Source organism: Physeter macrocephalus, chromosome 2, assembly GCF_002837175.3.
Source record: "Physeter macrocephalus isolate SW-GA chromosome 2, ASM283717v5, whole genome shotgun sequence".
NCBI classification, from domain to species: domain Eukaryota; kingdom Metazoa; phylum Chordata; class Mammalia; order Artiodactyla; family Physeteridae; genus Physeter; species Physeter macrocephalus.
In genome coordinates this window covers 106290234-106308732 of record NC_041215.1, presented here as the reverse complement: position 1 = coordinate 106308732, position 18499 = coordinate 106290234, and the positions used below count along the sequence as shown (strand labels likewise).

At 36.5% G+C, this 18499-nt stretch overlaps 1 protein-coding gene across 2 annotated transcripts in view; it reads right to left on the bottom strand.

Moving 5' to 3' along the window:
- Positions 1–2134: 2134 nt before the first annotated feature.
- Positions 2135–18499, bottom strand: part of BMPR2 (bone morphogenetic protein receptor type 2) — a 213999-nt gene continuing 197634 nt past the window's right edge. For both annotated transcript variants that reach the window (XM_024124491.3, XM_024124490.3), the window contains 3 exons: positions 9893–10065; positions 5194–6476; positions 2135–3920 (listed from right to left, as the gene is read on the bottom strand). In XM_024124491.3, coding sequence (XP_023980259.1) covers positions 3670–3920; positions 5194–6476; positions 9893–10065 — 1707 coding nt within the window. In that variant the 3' untranslated portion in view covers positions 2135–3669. The remainder of the gene's footprint in view (positions 3921–5193; positions 6477–9892; positions 10066–18499) is intronic.

Here is an 18499-nt window from a genome sequence, read left to right as displayed (position 1 = left end):
CTCTCAACCACTGCGCCACCAGGGAAGCCCTGAAGTCACTTTTAAAAGCAGAAATTTTCAAAATGAAGTGAAAGGACTGATGAGACAAAGTGAACATTAAATTAATTCCATGAAATCAAATATGGAATCAATTTAGGAAAAGGTCTCTGTTCCCATAAGCCTTCGCTTTTCCCTTAAAATTTACTTTACCTTTAGTTCTGCAATATAAGAATGTCAGGAGTGAAGAGAAATGAAATGATTTTAAGATTCATGATGGCAGATGTGGGATTGAATTTTGTCTTGAATTAGTTTTTTCTCAAGCAACAATCACCACAGACATGTCTTTGCATCTCCTTTTGTTTGCCTAATTTCTAAAGTCATTAAGGTATCTGGTTTGGCTTATATACAAGCCACAATTGTGCTGGGGTATAATGACTAAATTTCTTACAAAATGTCAGTCCATTATGCATACTGTCATACAGTGTATAGGCAGTGTGGTGTCGATGAAAGACATGTGAAGAGAGCAAGCCTAAGTTAAAAATCACAGATTTGTCAAATACTAGATGTGGACCTCAGGCAAATTACTTAGCTTCTCTTAGCTTCAGTTTCGCCATCTGTAAAATGGGAATATTAACTATAATCCTCATACGGTTGCTGTGAGGAGTAAAAGAGATAATGTGTATATATATATATATATATATATATATATCCCAGCATTCAGTATATAATAAATGGCCAATTAGTATTAGTATCTACTCCTTTGCCTTCCAATAACTTTTTACACCAATATTTTTTCCAATTATGCATTTAAAAAGAGGGAATGTTTTAGGAATTATAATTAAATCATTTTGTCTAAACTTAATTCAAATCAAGTTCTTTCAATGACTTAGTTCTGGTATACAATTAGGATAGTTAAGGGAATTAATATTAGATTTTGATTACCTATTATGATGCTTTTAGGGTTATAATACTTTTAAGGTTGAATTTTAGTATTTTTTCGTTAAATGAATAGCCTTTAATTCAAAGGGACCCAAATGCTTTTCTACATGCAAAATTTTGTGATGGAAGTTAAATATTAGATTTAAGATACATTATTATTACATGAATAAAGTTTGCAAATGAGTATTTTAAATAATCTTGCTTGCTTGTAACAGCAAACAGATACTAAAAGTAAATGAGTCTAATGTACAATTTAATTTAAAATTTATTAAAATGATCTACACTATTTCTCCTACTTTTCCAAGAGTCTACTAATAAAAACATGGGGAAAGGAAATTATTTGTTTTAAACATGCTCGCATAAAAATGGGAAACTATAAGGAGTTCTTCTAATTTGGTATACCAATTTTTGAAAGCATTTTCCTATTAAACATCAAAAAATGCTGAAAACCTTACAATCAACTGGCCAAAACACAGTGTAGTAGAATGTAAGACAACTCTTCTGTTAGGAAAAATCAGTTAGACCTCAAATGGTCATTTACCTTTGATGCTTCCAAAAGGAGAAGGAATATAATTTATTTGGACTCAAAGATGTTCTAGAAATACTTAAAAGTAATATCCTGGAATGCAGTTGAAAGCCATTGAAAATCAAGAGAACCAAGTGAAAATTCATTGGAAAAAATATAAATAATTCATTACATAGATAAAAAATAAGAAAATGAAAAATTTTTATGCTAGATGACTGAAAAATATGTTAAGGATCTGAATCAAGAGAAGGGCCAATAAAATAGAAAGGGTGGAAATCCTGGGCACTAGCAAAATAATGTTAATTCTAAGAATTCAAAACCACGTTCAGCAATCTAGCTGAACATCTCACTTCATAAGATCACAGTAGATGGCAAACAAAAGAAGGCTTATATACACAAGTAAGTCATAAATATTTTGGATAGCAAATTGGGAAATTTAGGCTGTCTTTAGCTAAATGATGTGGATAGAGGAATATGAGTGAGAAAATTTTGTTCGGGAGATAAAAACCTCAATCAGGAATTTGGGATTTGTGTTTTCCTCTCAGCTTTTTTATCTCCCAGAGAAATCTTAGAACTTAATTAAAGTCTATTAAGTACTCTGAGAATCTGGAAAAAAAAAAAAGTGAGATCTTCACTGTTTGCAAATTGATAGAAAACAATTTGTGCTCATAAAAAAAGTCCCTTATTTGACATAAAGTGCTTTATTTAAAAAAACATGCAGAGATTGTTTGAGACGATCATCAGTAATGAAAGCAGCAAAGGAAGCTTTTAAAAAACAACATGATTTGAATATACATAATGTTATCACTAAAAGGTACATTCTAATATAATGTAAATGATAAATGCTCACATATCAAAGATGATATGAAAAACTGGCAAATGGAAAAATTATGAAAAAAGGATTAGTGAAGAAACAGTTTTGAAAAGAGAGAGGTTAAGTCTCAGGCTGCTCAAAAATGACAGGTTTGGCAGCAATCCTTCCTTCCACAGGGATTTGGCATGCCAGTTGAATGATTTTTCCACACAGTGTTTTAGGTCATGGGAAGAGGAATCATTTTCAGATAAAGTTACCAGGCTTTGCTTGGGAAAAGAAAAAAAAAAAGATACTACAAGTTCAAAACTATGAATTACTTGTGAAGTTATTTTAAACAGGATGTAATTTTATTTGAGTCAAACATGGCCTATTCAGAGAATGAAGGCTATAATACTATATTGTGTTAACCATCTATCTACTTAAAAATTCCATATAAGTATAGCTCTATAAGTTTTCTGATAAAAATGTGCTACTTAAATAAATGAATATGGAACATGAACATACATATAAAAAAATAAAATAAAATGGAAAACAGCTAATGTTTGACTTGCTCATTGTTCTATGCTCTTATGAACTTCCAAAACCAGAACGAAATATGTTTATTAAAATGCCTGGAAGGAAATGTTTAGGATTTGGAAGGATAAAAGAAATGGCATTTCAAATTAGGTTTTGGTAGTTCCTTCTTTAGAGCCCTTTGAGACAATGCTTTTGCATTCTCCATAAGGAGAGAGAAAGCAAGAAATCAGGTAGCTGCTTTCTCTTGTGCAAAAATTCACTGTCAAAGAACTGACCTGCTAAAAGTATGGAGGATGGGGGAGGAAAATGTTCATATCATGGAAGAATGCGTATTCTGTTAGGAAGAGAACTTATGAGAAAGCTATTTGTGGCCTATAGACTATTGCACATTCAAACAAAACACAAGAGAAAAGAAAGTCCAACAGATAATGTGTTCAGGAACATATCAACATATAAACTAGCTTGTGCCCAGAAAGAAAACATGGATACCAGACACCACTGCAGTCAAACCTGTCTTAATTTGTTTCTGATTTAATGACCTTTAGAAACTGGTCCAAACTGATTATCAGCAATACATTGTTTTTGCTTTTTCTTCTTAAAAAAATATTTTGAGACCACTTTTGATACACACACATATAATTCTGTGGTCATAACAGACAAATATAACTTTAGCGAGACTAAACAAAAGTGCAAAACTTAAAAAAAAAACAAAATTAAAAAATATGGAAGCATAAGCTAAATTTTTCTGCATAGCTGAAATCTATTTAAAGCAAGTCCTTGTTGCAGGGGTGGGAGGGGGTACTGACAGGAGAATAAAGCAGTTTTTTTTTTTTAATGTCTTCTGCATGTTTAAATGATGCAAAAAATAATTTCACTCCATAGGCTTGGAAACATTTCACAGACAGTTCATTCCTATATCTTTTGACACCATGGTTGTGGCAGTGCCTCCTTCTGCAAGGTAAACAGCGGTGCTGGATTTAGAATGAACTGCCCTGTCTTTGCCATTGTTGTTGACCTCACAGTCCAGTGGTTCAGTGGAGATGACCCAGGTGGACGGGCGCCACCGTTTAAGAGAATAGGGAGTTTTCACACGTTTCTTGATTTTTTCACCAGATCCTGATTTGCCATCTTGTGTTGACTCACCTACTGAAAATAAAAGTGCAGAAGAATGAACTATATATAAAGAAACTATTAAAAAGTTAAAAGTTAGGGTTGTAACTGGAAAAGAGATCAAACTAATGTCTACAGGAGGAGCTAATGGACATTTCTTGAAATTTATGATGCCAAGGAATATTTTTCTAGGCAAAACTTAACCAACTTATTTTTGAGACTCTGTAAGCCCAGTGTTTTTATAACTGGTTGAATTATTCCATAGGGCAAGGAAGAAAATACAGAAAAATCACAAAAAGCAAAAACAGAGGAGAAAATTCCAAGTTCTCAATTGTATTCTCAAATCCTTTGGTTATTGGTAGCAAGCCTAACTTGGCAAAACGCATTTAATCATTCTACTTCATGCTCAAAGTAGGCGCCTGGAATATAAAACTTTTCAGAAGAATGACATAAACACTACAGTACAAATTTTCTAGTAATTTCCCCATTTCAAACCTGACAAGACATTTTACTGATATGGAACTTTGCCATAATGTATGTCAACTTTTCTATAATACAAGCCACTCAAGCAAGGGGCTAGATTCTACTGATTTGGGACAGCTGAATCCCTTTAGCCCATTTTGTAGTCCTTGACAACAACCATAAAACAGGACTTAGTTTTTTTTGCTTTTTTTTAAAATAAGTACTATCGGTCTAAAAGAGAAATCATTTTGTACAATGATGACTGTTAAAGATTTTGGTGAGCTCTCCTGTCTTGTGTTATAGTCCCTCTAGGACCATAAACCAAGTATCAAGTATTTGTTTAAGTTGCTAGAGGTCCCATAGCACAATGCTACAGGCATGTGGGAGACTCAACACACAACTCCTGAAAAAACCAAGAACAATTTTATAATTTCTTTAGAGTGACTTTTCTGAATTTTCTCTGGACTTTTAAGATTTATTAAGATTAGTCAGATAAAATCTAAATGTGTACATAATAGATATAATATGCTCAACACTGTTTCAAAAGTTATACTGGTGAGTACTTTATCTCAACTATTCACAGAAAGAATGTGAGTTGCATTATAAACCAGCAGCTACATAAGGCACATATTAAATTGGTAATTATTCTGATTATTGTGACACTGACTTTTTAATTATCAACAAAAAAATTACTTTTTTCTTTACAATAGTCTAATTACTTTTGAATTCCAATCAAATGTGGTAAAAGTAAACACTGCTTGTTGAAACACAATCTGTTTCTATCTAAGTAGTTACTTAAATGGTCCCAAAAGACAAGCAGGAGAGATTATACAATCCCTCCACTTACACTGCAAACTGCTGTCATCAAGGACATTCGTGGCTGAAAGATCCAGAGAATTAGGCCTCTGTGCTCTTCTAGGCTTTGATGATGGTCCAGGGTCTGCTATTGTGCTTGGAACACCCTGTGTAAGAACGTCTTGCTCTGAACATGGATTGCTGTTGTTGTTATTGGAATTAGTTCGGCCACCTTCCAGTGGCCGTTCCCTCCTGTCCACAAGACGATCCAGAACACCTTCATCGTGGCCAGCCTGTTGCTCTCGTCTCAGTAAAGGTTCATGCTCATCAGGACTGGAATTAATATTCAGCCGAGTGTCCTCACCAATGAACTGATTCTGCAGCATTTCTTGGGCTCTATGTGCCACTGTGTTAGCTGTCTGGCCAGATGGTACTACCCCATTGGCATACTGGGTAGTGGCAGCATGGGAGTTAACGCTGTGGTTTCTACCTGCCACACCATTCATGGTGACCGTCACCACATGAGGTTCTGCAGCATTGATTGTATTCATCTTGGCAACTCCAGTTTCTACCTGTTTCAAGTTTGATTTGTGCTTGCTGCCAAATTTCAGCCGGGGCTCCTTTGTTGAATTTTTGGTGTTTAAAGGCAAACTAGTAGGTCTCTTAGGAAGGTTCTGTTGCTTGGGGAGAGGATAGATCTGAGCAGGTGGGACATCAGGAATTAAACATGCTTGGCCATTTGCAGCCTGTGTGAAGTCCTGCTGCCCAGTCACTTCCACTGCAAGCTTTATGAGGGGGTAAAGCAAGCTAGAACTCGTACTGCTCAGGGGGTCTGGCCCACTGAACTGTTTAAGAGAATGCTCCATGAGATTCTCATCAGAACTTTCCTTGAGGTTTTTATCAACTTCTTTTGGGTCCAGCTTGTTGGTCTCCAAGTCTTCTTCTGTCAGTTGTAAGCAGACAGGGGTTGGCCCGATTGTCTGTGAAACATTTGTAGCATGCAGATTTGTTTCATCTGGGTATGGCATCTCAGATATAGTGGTCATGCCGGTGCTTGGAGTGAGGCCAGTGGTGTTTGTGGTTGTAGTGTTGGTAGACAGGCTGGTGACGCTTGTTTCAGGGCTGGGGATTCGAGCTTGTGCTTGCTGCCGTTCATAGTTAATCGAGTTTCGGTTCTTTTCCCCTATAGTCAAAGGAGTGCTGGACATCGAATGCTCAGAGGAAATATTCTTCACAATGCTGTCAGTGTGATGGATAGAGTCTTCAATGTATGAGGAAGAAGAATAATCTGGATAAGGGCCAATCTTTGGCACACGCCTATTGTGTGACAGGTTGCTTAAAGAAAGAAAAAAAGTGCCACATTGAGAATACATTTATGACATCTGACTCTCCAAGTTTAACACCTCTGATTTTAAAGTATGAACTGCTTTTTATTTCTAACCCACAATATTCTAGAGATTATTTAAGAAAAAATTCTAATCAAATATTAATCAAGTATCAACTAATAACTTGCTAAAGGCTAGTTTTATACTATTTAACCCTACCAAAAAACCTATGTCGATCTAGATATGATTTTTATAGATGTTCATTATTTTGGTTTATAAGAGTTATTATTTTTAAAGATCTCCCCTATAGTTTTGTAATATTAGCAAATATATCTTTATAAATTGTATATTTGCACGAGACATGAAGTTTCATGAGAGGAGGAACCAAGGCATGTGTCTTTTGCATTTCCACCATTCTAGATACACAGTGGCTACTCAACAAATGTTACCAATTAAGTTCCAAATAGTAAAAAGAACACAAGCTTTTAGGTTGTTCCAAAGCATTCCATTAAATGGCACAGTCTAGCAAAGAAACGTATCTTCCTAGGTAGACTGAGCCATATCAATGAAGGTCTTAGATATGGGTCTTAGAGCCTAGAGTACAAGGCAGAATGTGACACCCAGATTAAAAAAAAAAAATCAAAGATTCAGGGACTTCCCTGGTGGCGCAGTGGTTAAGAATCCGCCTGCCAATGCAGGGGACACGGGTTCGAGCCCTGGTCCAGGAAGATCCCACATGCTGCGGAGCAACGAAGCCCGTGAGTCACAACTACTGAGCCTGCACCCTAGAGCCCACGAGCCACAACTACTGAGGCCTGCGCACCTAGAGCCCATGCTCTGCAACAAGAGAAGCCACTGCAATGAGAAGCCCATGCACCGCAAAGAAGAGTAGCCCCTGCTGGCCACAACTAGAGAAAGCCAGCACGCAGCAATGAAGACCCAAATATATATATATATATATATAAATAAATCAAAGATTCAGAACTGCTCTCCAGTTACCAAGGGTTTTTCACTGTCACTGTCACACCTTGAGAGTGATGGTTCTTGAGCGTCACACTATAATATATTTATGTTTTAAAAATAAAAGCCAGGCCAAGATATGGAAGCAACCCAAGTGCCTATTGATAGGTGAACAGATGTACTGTATGATTTCACTTTTACACTGAATCTAAAAAACAAAACAAATGAACAAACAAAACTAAACAGAAACAGAGGTACCGATACAGAGAAGAAACAGGTAGTTGCCAGAGAAGAGGGGGTTGGAGGGAGGAAAGAAATAGGTGAGGGAGATGAAGAGGTATAAAATTCTAGTTGCAGAATAAATGACTCATGGGTATGAAATGCACACTGTGGGGGAATATAGTAAATAACTATGTAATAACTTTGTATGGTGATATACTGTAACTGGACGTATCTTGGTGATCATTTTGAAATGTACAGAAATACCAAATCACTATGTTGTGTAACAGAAACTAACATAGTGTTGTACATTGATTATATTTCAAAAACAAATTCATAGAAAAAGAGATCAGACTTGTGGTTACTAGAGGCAGAGGGTGGGAGTAGGAGGAACTGGATGAAGGCAGTCAAAAGGTCCAAACTTCCAGTTATAAGATAAATAAGTACTAGGGATGTAATGTACATGATAAATATAATTAGCACTGCTGTATGTTATGTATGAAAGTTGTTAAGAGAGTAAATCCGAAGAGATCTCATCACAAGGGGAAAGAATTGTTTTTTCCCTATTTCCTTAATTTTGTATTTATATGAGATGATGAATTTTCACTAAACTTATTGTGATAATCATTTAATGATGTATGTAAGTCAAATCATTATGCTATATATGTTAAACTTATATGGTGCTATATATCAATTATACCCCAATAAAACAGGAAGAAAAAATAAAATGAAATGAAATTAAATAAAATGAAATAAAATAAAATGAGGGAGAGTTTTAACTAAAACAATCAAGTATAAACATTGGGAACATTAATAGATACAAGTGTTATAGCAGAAAAGCAGCAACTAAAGGAGAAGAAGTGCTATGAAGAAAGAGTGATGAAGTTATTATGAGGGGAATGACAGGAAGGGGAGAAAGAAAAAAGCTTTTGTACTGCACAAGAAAAGGAAGTTAAGGAGGGATGTAGGGTAAGATTCAATACAATGAAACCTAGAGTGGAATGAGTGTGGCATGAACTATGATTTGGAGGAAACTATTTAGAAGACATGAAAAGAAGCATGTAAAGGGTAGAGCTGAATAACACAGGAGGCAAAAATGGCCAAGGAAAGGAGGAGCATCAAAGTTTCTTCTTACCAGTCAAGAAAAGTTAAAAAACACTTAAAGTAAAAGTAGCTGACTCTTAAGAGAGATGCAAATAGCATACTAAAGCACATAGAAAATACAGAGATAAAGGGAGATGGAAGAGGAAGACTATCTTCAGGTGTGTGTAAAATGAGAAAGTTTATATTTAGAATTGCTAGTCTCTACCTTCCTTGACTTCCTGATATAATGGGAATAAAGGTTTATATGCTGAAGGTAATTCAGTCTAAATGTAGGTAGTGTAAACCCAATTTTGGGCCTATAGTTCATAACACAAATCGTTCTCAGAAATTAGAACAATAGAAAATAGCAAAGAAAATGATTCAAGAATCAAGTTGTTTTTATCTCAATTTTCTCTGGTTACTCTTTCCTGGATGCCCTTCTGAAAACTTTTAACATAACATTTTAGATAATATGACAAATTTGTGGGAAGACTTTATCCCCTAAACATGGAACAAAGAAACATAGATTACACAGTCTAAAAGTTCCAAGCTTTAGGAATTTTTTAAGCCCTTTTTTAGAACCAAAAATCATAGTTCTAATACAGAAATGTCTCATGAAATAATGCTCATGATGGGATGAAAAGACCTTACAAATTGCTTTCTTGTAAATGTAGTAGCATTCTAAAAAGAAAGAACATTGGATAGGAAGGCTGGAAACTTTAGTTTCCAGTGAAGCAGTGGTTAGATACATAGGCAAGTTCATAGTTCTATTTCCTTTAAACAAACAAACAAAATGCAGGGGAAAGAGAAATAATACCAACAAAGTATAATCAAGACAATATAGTATGTAGAAGTGCTTATAAATTTTTGGAACTATGAAAATGTTTTTCCTTCATTACTGTAGGGAACTTGGAGCATTAACAGAGAAAAAGACTGATCTTTTACTATATCATTAGATATACAAAAACACAGATTTAATCTTGCACTTATACCAAACAAAAACTTCAGTAAAAGAACAGGAATACTGAAAGAAAAATTATGACATTAGATTATACAAGTTAATCACTGCACTTTTAGTCTGGTTTAATAGTATTTATTTCCTGTTCTCTGTTTGGTATCAGTTTTAAATACTGACAGAGGGATTCCAAACCTTCAGGGTCTTACCGCTCATTCTGCATAGCAGTAGACATTGGATTGACTGTTGGGCTCACAGACTTGTTTCTTTCCCATATCATCATAAGTTCAGCCATCCTCTCCTCAGCACACTGTGCGGTAAGCCGAGCCTCTGCATCCTGGTCCCAACAGTCTTCGATTGTCTCCTTGAGTGACCTCACTGCCTGTAATAAAGTACACGGTCAAACAGTGTACCTTATCAAAAAATACTGAGCTTTTTAGCGACATGAAGTGAAAGAAAAATCAGTTTTATTTAACCAATATTTTATATAACTATAATAAAATATCTTAGACTTCAGAGATTTGTAAAGGGGCATATTTCTCAAAAGGTGAGAAGCAAGTATGTAAGCAAACTTTAACTGAACTCCTTGAAGAATTATCCACAATAGTAAGCAGTTGTAGTAAGTTTTATGTTTCTTCAAGGCCACACATTGACATCATTGTTGATCCTCAGCACTGTTATTTCAATCAATAGCCACTAATTCCACTTCAAAAATGAGTTCTGAATTTTATGAAATTTTGGCACTAGTCTGTCTTCAATCTCTAAGTGAACTTTTTCTCTTTTTCTCCTAGTGAGAGTGCTTCATTCAAACCGTAAATATTAAAGGCCTGGCATTTTCTTCCTATTTAAAAACTAGTTTCATTAGTAGTATCAAAAGCAGTCCCATTCTGTACCATTCATATATATAAGCAATGAACAACAGTGTCCCATTTGGGGAAAGTTGGTATAAACTCCCTTTTAAAAAACAGATTTTAGGGACTTCCCTGGTGGTCCAGTGGTAAAGAATCCACCTTCCAATGCAGGGGACTCGGGTTCGATCCCTGGTCAGGGAACTAAGATCCCATATGGCGCGGGGCAACTAAGCCCACCTGCCACAGCTACTGACCTCGCACCCCTCAACGAGAGAGCCCAAGTGCCACAAACTACAGAACCCATGCGCCGTGGAGCCTGTGTGCCACAACTAGAGAGAGAAAACCCATACGCCACAACTAGAGAGAAGCCCGCACACCAAACTAAGACCCCGTGTGCTGCAACTAAGACCCGATGCAGCCAAAAAAACCAGATTTTATGTACTTAAAGATACCTTTTAAAATATATATTATCACTTTATTAACATCGCACTCATGTCAACAGCACTATACCTCATGCCCTAATGAAGCTCATCTAGCATATGTTTTTCCTTCTTCATAAGGAATATCACAGCCTTCTTGTGCGTAGGAACACTAGACAGTAGTTCAGCATTACACTTAAGGGCCATTTTAAACTGTGAAATCACCAACAAAATGCACAAAAATGTGAAAAATAAGGCACTAAATACATAGCAAAAAGGACACTTGTTTACAGTACAAGAGATGAAGCAAGAAGGCCTTGTTAGACCTTCAGCTGGGAACATTACATCTGAACTCAAGTTTTTCACCGCTCTACACATATCTGCAAATGACTGGGACAGTGTTCTGAGTGTTGATTTCAGGACTACAAATACACTTTAGCAAGTAGTTGAATTCCAAATATGAAATTCATGAATAATGAGGAAAGACTGTATATAATGGATTTAAAACGGACTTGGATTTGAAGATAATAAAAGAAACTCAAGAATCAATTATAAGTAACTTTTTGTGACAAATATACCTCTAAAAACTAGTTATACATTTACCTCAGTGGATTTTAATATTGGTTTGAAAAAATGAACTGGTCCCAAGTTATGAAAAGAGGAATTTTTCCTTTTACTTTGAAAGACTTTCAAACTTACTTTTCTTGTCCTTCATGATCTTGACATTTTTGAAGATTATAGGCCAGTTACTTTTTAAAATGTTCCTCAACTTATCTGATGTTTCCTCATGATCAAAGTTTGCATCTTTGGCAGAAAATCACAGAAGAGATGCTGTGTTCTTCTCATTGAATCCTATCATGTGGTACACATTTTTGATTTGTCCCATTACTAGAGAGGTTAAGCTTGATCACATGACTGAGTTGGTGTCTGCCAGGTTTCTTCACTGTAAAGTTCCATTTTCCCTATAATAATCAATCACCGTTTGGGGGGGAAGTACTCAAAGCCCTGTAAATATCCTGCTCTGCATTCAACTTTTCACCCACTAGTTTTAGCATCTCTTGATGTTTCTTGGCTGAATCAATTATTTCTATGATGCTTGCCAGTAAGAAGACACTTAAAAAAATGATAGTAAATCCATAATAGGAATATAGACAAAGTGCACATAAACAAGAAATGCAAATACCTTAAAAATATGCTAGGGCTTCCCTGGTGGCGCAGTGGTTGGGAGTCCTCCTGCCAATACGGGGGACGCGGGTTCGAGCCCTGGTCCGGGAGGATCCCGTGTGCCGCGGAGCAGCTGGGCCCGTGTGCCGTAGCTACTGGGCCTGCGCTCTGGAGCCCGGGAGCCACAACTCCTGAAGCCCTCGTGCCTGGAGCCCATGCTCCATGGCGGGAGAGGCCGCCGCGGTGGGGGGCCCGCGCACCGCAACGAAGAGTGGCCCCCACTTGCCGCAACTAGAGGGGGCCCGCGTGCAGCAGCGAAGACCCAACATGGCCAAAAATAAAATAAATTAATTAATTAATTTAAAAAATATATATGCTAAAATGCTCAACCTTATTCACCATGTTGAGGTAGTACATACAATGTAGTAGTTAAGAATATTAATTCCAGCTTTGTAGTGTCAGTACAAGCTCAATTAAGATCCTGGCTTCAAATTGTGGCTCTATTATTTAGTTACAAATCAAAACAAGATCCATTTTTACCTACCACATTAACAACGATAAATAAAATTTTGTAACACAAAGTGTTAGTGATGGGAAAACAGTCTCCCAATAATAATATATATGATTACTGGGAGTGCCATCAGTTTGGAGGGTAATCTGGCAATAACAAACTTCAAATGTATTTACCCTTTGATCCAGCAATACTACTTCCAGGAATTTATTCCTCAACTACACTTTTACATTTGCAGAAATATGCATGTATAAGATGTTCACTGCAGTTGTCATTTATAACTGCAAAAGCTGGAAACTACCTACATGTCCTCTAACAGCAATCTGCTAAAAATTTATGGCATAATGGATACTATGCACCATTAAAAGAATTAGGAAGATGTATATGTTCCCAGTTGCTAAGTAAAATAGGTTAAGTGGGTATAGTAATTCCCACTAGTATGTTAGGAAAGGATATAAAAACATAGTCTTGTAATATACAGACATTTCTGGAAGTCTACAGAAGGAACTTAACAGTGGTTGCTTCTCCAGAGGGGTTTTTGGATGTCTGAGGTGAGTGTAAGAGTTTTCACTGCATATTTTTTGTATTGCTAAAAATAACTTTTTTAAAAATATATATTTATTTACTTATTTGACCGCGCCTGGTCTTAGTTGCAGCACACGGGATGGGATCTTTGTTGCCTCGCTTGGGATCTTCGTTGTGGCATGCGGGATCTTTAGTCGCAGTATGTGGGATCTTTTTCAGTTGTGGCATGAGGTATCTTTAGTTCTGGCATGCGGGTTCTTAGTTGCAGCATGTGGGATCTAGTTTCCTGACCAGGGACTGAACCTGGGCCCCCTACACTGGGAGCGTGGAGTCTTAACTGCTGGGCCACCAGGGAGGTCCCTAAAAATAACACTTTATTGTTTGAACTCTTTGAATTTTTACCACATGCATGAAAAACATTTAATTAAATGACTTTTTAAAAATGGGTAATGTATGTATCGATAATATGTCACTAAATTCAAAAGGTCAAAAAGGGAATACAATCTCCCTCCCATCCCTATCCACCAACCACCCATTTTCCCTCTCTACAGGAAACAAATATCACCATTACTTGAGTATTCTTCCAGAGAAACTCTTTTTTTTTCAAGCACATATACATCACATATCCCCACATACAAATTTATAGCTTCATCCATGTTCTTAATTACTAAACATAAAGTGCAACACTGAAGCATACACAATGAAATCTTTCTAAAGCAAAGATCTGGACACCTTTACACACAAAACTAAAAGTGACCCTTTCCTTTTCAAAAATAAAGCACTATCTATTTTACAGAGTCCTATCCACCAACTGCTTGCTGGCCCAGAAAAGCTCAGAAACACCAATATCCAAGTAGTTAGAAATTATACACTGAGTTTTCTATACCTTGAGGAAATAGAGACATTGAAGATTGATAAAATTTGTTATTTTTCATTATACAGTTGGGAAATAATTTGATAAAATTCTTTTTTAAAAAATGAGACCAAAAAAGGACAGTCATCAAGGCATTGTGTTGGATGATGAATAAAATCAGGTAAACAGAAGCACTGCTCCCTACCTCTAAGAAGTTTCCATTTTTAAGACAGAATCATTGTTGATGAATAATAATAGTAAATAATTGATGAGTTCTAACTTTGTACTAGATTGTCTTAACTCATTTAATTCTTAAATGAAGTAAATACTATTATCACCTCGATTCTTCAGATGCAAGAAAAGAGGCCCAGAGGAGAAGTTAGGACACATGGCAAAGTTAAGATCAAAGTCCAGGCAGCATAGCTCCACAATTTATACATTATCCTATGCTGACTGACTCTAAGCTATACTAGCACAGGAAAGTTCCCAGTGGATAAATGGGTTCTGCTACAAAATTTGCAAGCTGATTTTTTTGAAGAAAATCTATTACAAGTTCCAAACAACGTTAAAATAATAGTTGGTAAGTCATTAACACAAGTAAAGACTTAGAAGTTACTAATAAGAAATTGGGAAACGGAAAAATTAGAAAAATAACTGAGAATTCAAAGAGGGTGACTATAAGGAGGACTTTGAGGGTCTAAAAAACAATAATTTGGTTGGAGAAAAATTCCAGAAATAGACTAAAGCAATGCTGAATACCCCAGAATAAGGGGAAAAGTCGTTAAGAGAAGATTAATGAAATAAACAGTATTAAACAGGAGGATTAAGTCACCAATGGGAAGTTAGGTCTTCAAACAAATACTGAGAATGGACTTGACAATGTAGATGAAATGTAGATGAAACAGACAAATTCCTTCCAAGACACAAACTGCCATCAACTATACGCCAATAAAAAATTAAACGAAAAAAAGAAAAAGACTGCCAAAGCTCACTCAAGAAGGGATAGATGACCTGAATATTTCCTATATCTATTAAGGAAGGTAAATTTGTATTTTAAAACTTTCCCACCAAGAAAACACCAGGCCTGGATGGCTTTCTGAATGAATTCTACCAAACATTTAAGAAAAAATTAATGTCAAGTCTACACAAGTCTTCCAGAAAATCAAACAGGGGAGGATATTACCTAGTTCACTCTATGAGGACCTCAGTCAAAATGGCAGAGGAAGGAACTTTGGGGGACATTCCTCCCAAGAAGCACCAATAACTTGGCAAATATTATCAAACTCAACTTTACTGAAACTCTGGAAGTTAGTCAAATATTACAGCAACCAACTAAAAATATAACTGGAAAAAGAAAGCCCACTGAAACAGGGTAGGAGAACTCTGTGGTGAGGAGAACTCTCTGCTGCCCTGGAGTGCTGGCAGATATGAACATGGCTGCCTATGTTCCCAAGGTGGGTACCTGGTGCCAGAGAGAGAAGAGTGATCTTGTTTCAAAGGAATTATGCTGCTTTGACATGTCTATGAGTTCCCTGAAGGACTGATTCAAGAGGTCTATCTTTGTTCTGCCTAACTCAGAACTCTCTCAGGACAGGGAAGTAGCTATGACTAATTGGAGAACATTCCCTGAAAACACTGAAAGCCAAATGAACAAGTGCTATAGCCTGGGGCAAACTATAATAGTTGAGGCACACAACAAAAATGCTGAAAGTCAGGGAGGAAAAGCTGGGTGGAGAAACTTTGGGGAATAAGGGCATTGAAAAGCTTCCACATATACTGGGGAATCTAGAAAACCACACACAGGTCCAGGGCAGGATTCATGCTCAGAGAAGACCATAAACTTTCATAACTGGCTGGCTCAGCCAGTAGGAAGTAATTAGGCTCAGCACTAGCAGGAAGTGAAGGCAAAGGTAGAACTGTAAAAGGCCTGGATAAGTATTAACAGAGGCCCCTAACACAGAGCCAATCTCCAAAAACTTGGAGAATATTTTTCTTTTGTTTCCTTTTTGCCCATAATGATATCCAAAACATACAATTTTAAACAAAAAATTACAAAGCATGGGAAGAAACAAGAAAGTATGCCCCATTCACAGGAAAGAAGAAATGAACGGAAACTGTCCTAGGAAATATAGACTTTGCAGTTACTAGCAAAGACTTTAAATATGCTCAAAGAACTAACAAAACCATGGACAAAAATTATAGGAAACCAGGAAAACAATGTCTCAACAAATGGAGAAGAGCAATAAAGAGATAGAAATTATAAAAAGGAATTAAAAAGACACTTGGGAGCTCAATAGTAAAAAAACTGAAATGAAAAATTCACCAGAGTGGTTAACAGCAGATCTGAGCAGAGAAAAAAAAGAATTACTAAGCGAGAAGATAGGATATAAAAATTATCCAATCTGAGAAGCAGAAAAAGAATGAAGAAAATGAACAGAGCCTATAAAACTTGTGAGGCACCATTAATTGCACCAAAATACACATAATGAGAGCCCCAGAAGAAGAGAAAATGGAGAAAGAATATTTGAAGAAATAATCATCAATAACTTCCCAAATTTAATAAAAGAAACGAGTCTACACATCCAACAAACTCAAGGAACTCAAAGCGGAGTTCCATACTGAGACACATTAAAATCAAATTATAAAAAGCCAAAGATAAAGAGAGAATCATGAAGCAGCAACTTGAAATGTATAAGGGATCCTCAGTAAAGGTAACAGTTAATCTCTCATCAGAAACCATGGAAGTCAGAAGGCAATGGTATGACATTGTTTAAAGTGCTGAAAGAAAAAAAGTGTTTTCTGTAGAATTCCCAAGAATTCTATATCAGGGAAAACTATCCTTCAATAGTGAAAGAGAAATTAGAATCCACCTGCCAATGCAGGGGACAAGGGTTTGAGCCCTGGTCCAGGAAGTTCCCACATGCCATGGAACAACTAACCCCGAGTGCCACAACTACTGAGCCTGCATGCTACAACTACTGAAGCCCATTCACCTAGAGCCCGTGCTCCACAACGAGAAGCCACCGTGATGAGAAGCCTGTGCACTGCAACAAAGAGTAGCCCCTGCTCGCTGCAACTAGAGAAAGCCTGCACGCAGCAATAAACACCCAATGCAGCCAAAAATAAATAAATTTTTAAAAAAAGAAAGAAGGAAATGCTAAAGGGAATCATTCAGGCTCAAGTGAAAGGACACTAGACAATAACTTGAAGCCATATAAAGAACTAAAGAACACTGGTAAAGTAACTATATAGGGGACTTCCCTGGTGGCACAGTGGTTAAGAATCCACCTACCAATGGAGGGAACATAGGCTCAATCCCTGGTCAGGGAAGATCCCACATGCCACGGAGCAACGAAGCCCATGCATCACAATTACTGAGCCTGCGCTCTAGAGCCCATGAGCCACAACAATAGAAATCACCACAATGAGAAGCACGCGCACCACAACGAAGAGTAGCCGCACTCACCACAACTAGAGAAAAGCCCATGCGCAGCAACGAAGACATAGCGCAGCCAAAAATAAATAAATAAAACAAATCAATCAATCAATAATATTACAAGAGACAAAGAAGGACATTATATAATGATCAAGGGATCGATCCATGAAGAAGATATAACAATTGTAAATATTTATGCACCCAACACAGGAGCACCTCAATACATAAGGCAAATACTAACAGCCATAAAAGGGGAAATCGACAGTAACAAAATCATAGTAGGGGACGTTAACACCCCACTTTCACCAATGGACAGATCATCCAAAATGAAAATAAATAAGGAAACACAAGCGTTAAATGATACATTACACAAGATGGACTTAATTGATATTTATAGGACATTCCATCCAAAAACAACAGAATACACATTTTTCTCAAGTGCTCATGGAACATTCTCCAGGATAGATCATATATTGGGTCACAAATCTAGCCTTGGCAAATTTAAGAAAATTGAAATCATATCAAGTATCTTTTCTGACCACAACGCTATGAGACTAGATATCAATTACAGGAAAAGATCTATAAAAAATACAAACACATGGAGGCTAAACAATACACTACTTAATAACGAAGTGATCACTGAAGAAATCAAAGAGGAAATCAAAAAATACTTAGAAACAAATGACAATGGAGACACGACGACCCAAAACCTATGGGATGCAGCAAAAGCAGTTCTAAGAGGGAAGTTTATAGCAATACAATCCTACCTTAAGAAACAGGAAACATCTCGTATAAACAACCTAACTTTGCACCTAAAGCAACTAGAGAAAGAAGAACAAAAAAACCCCAAATTTAGCAGAAGGAAAGAAATCATAAAGATCAGATCAGAAATAAATGAAAAAGAAATGAAGGAAACAATAGCAAAGATCAATAAAACTAAAAGCTGGTTCTTTGAGAAGATAAATAAAATTGATAAACCATTAGCCAGACTCATCAAGAATAAAAGGGAGAAGACTCAAATCAATAGAATTAGAAATGAAAAAGGAGACGTAACAAC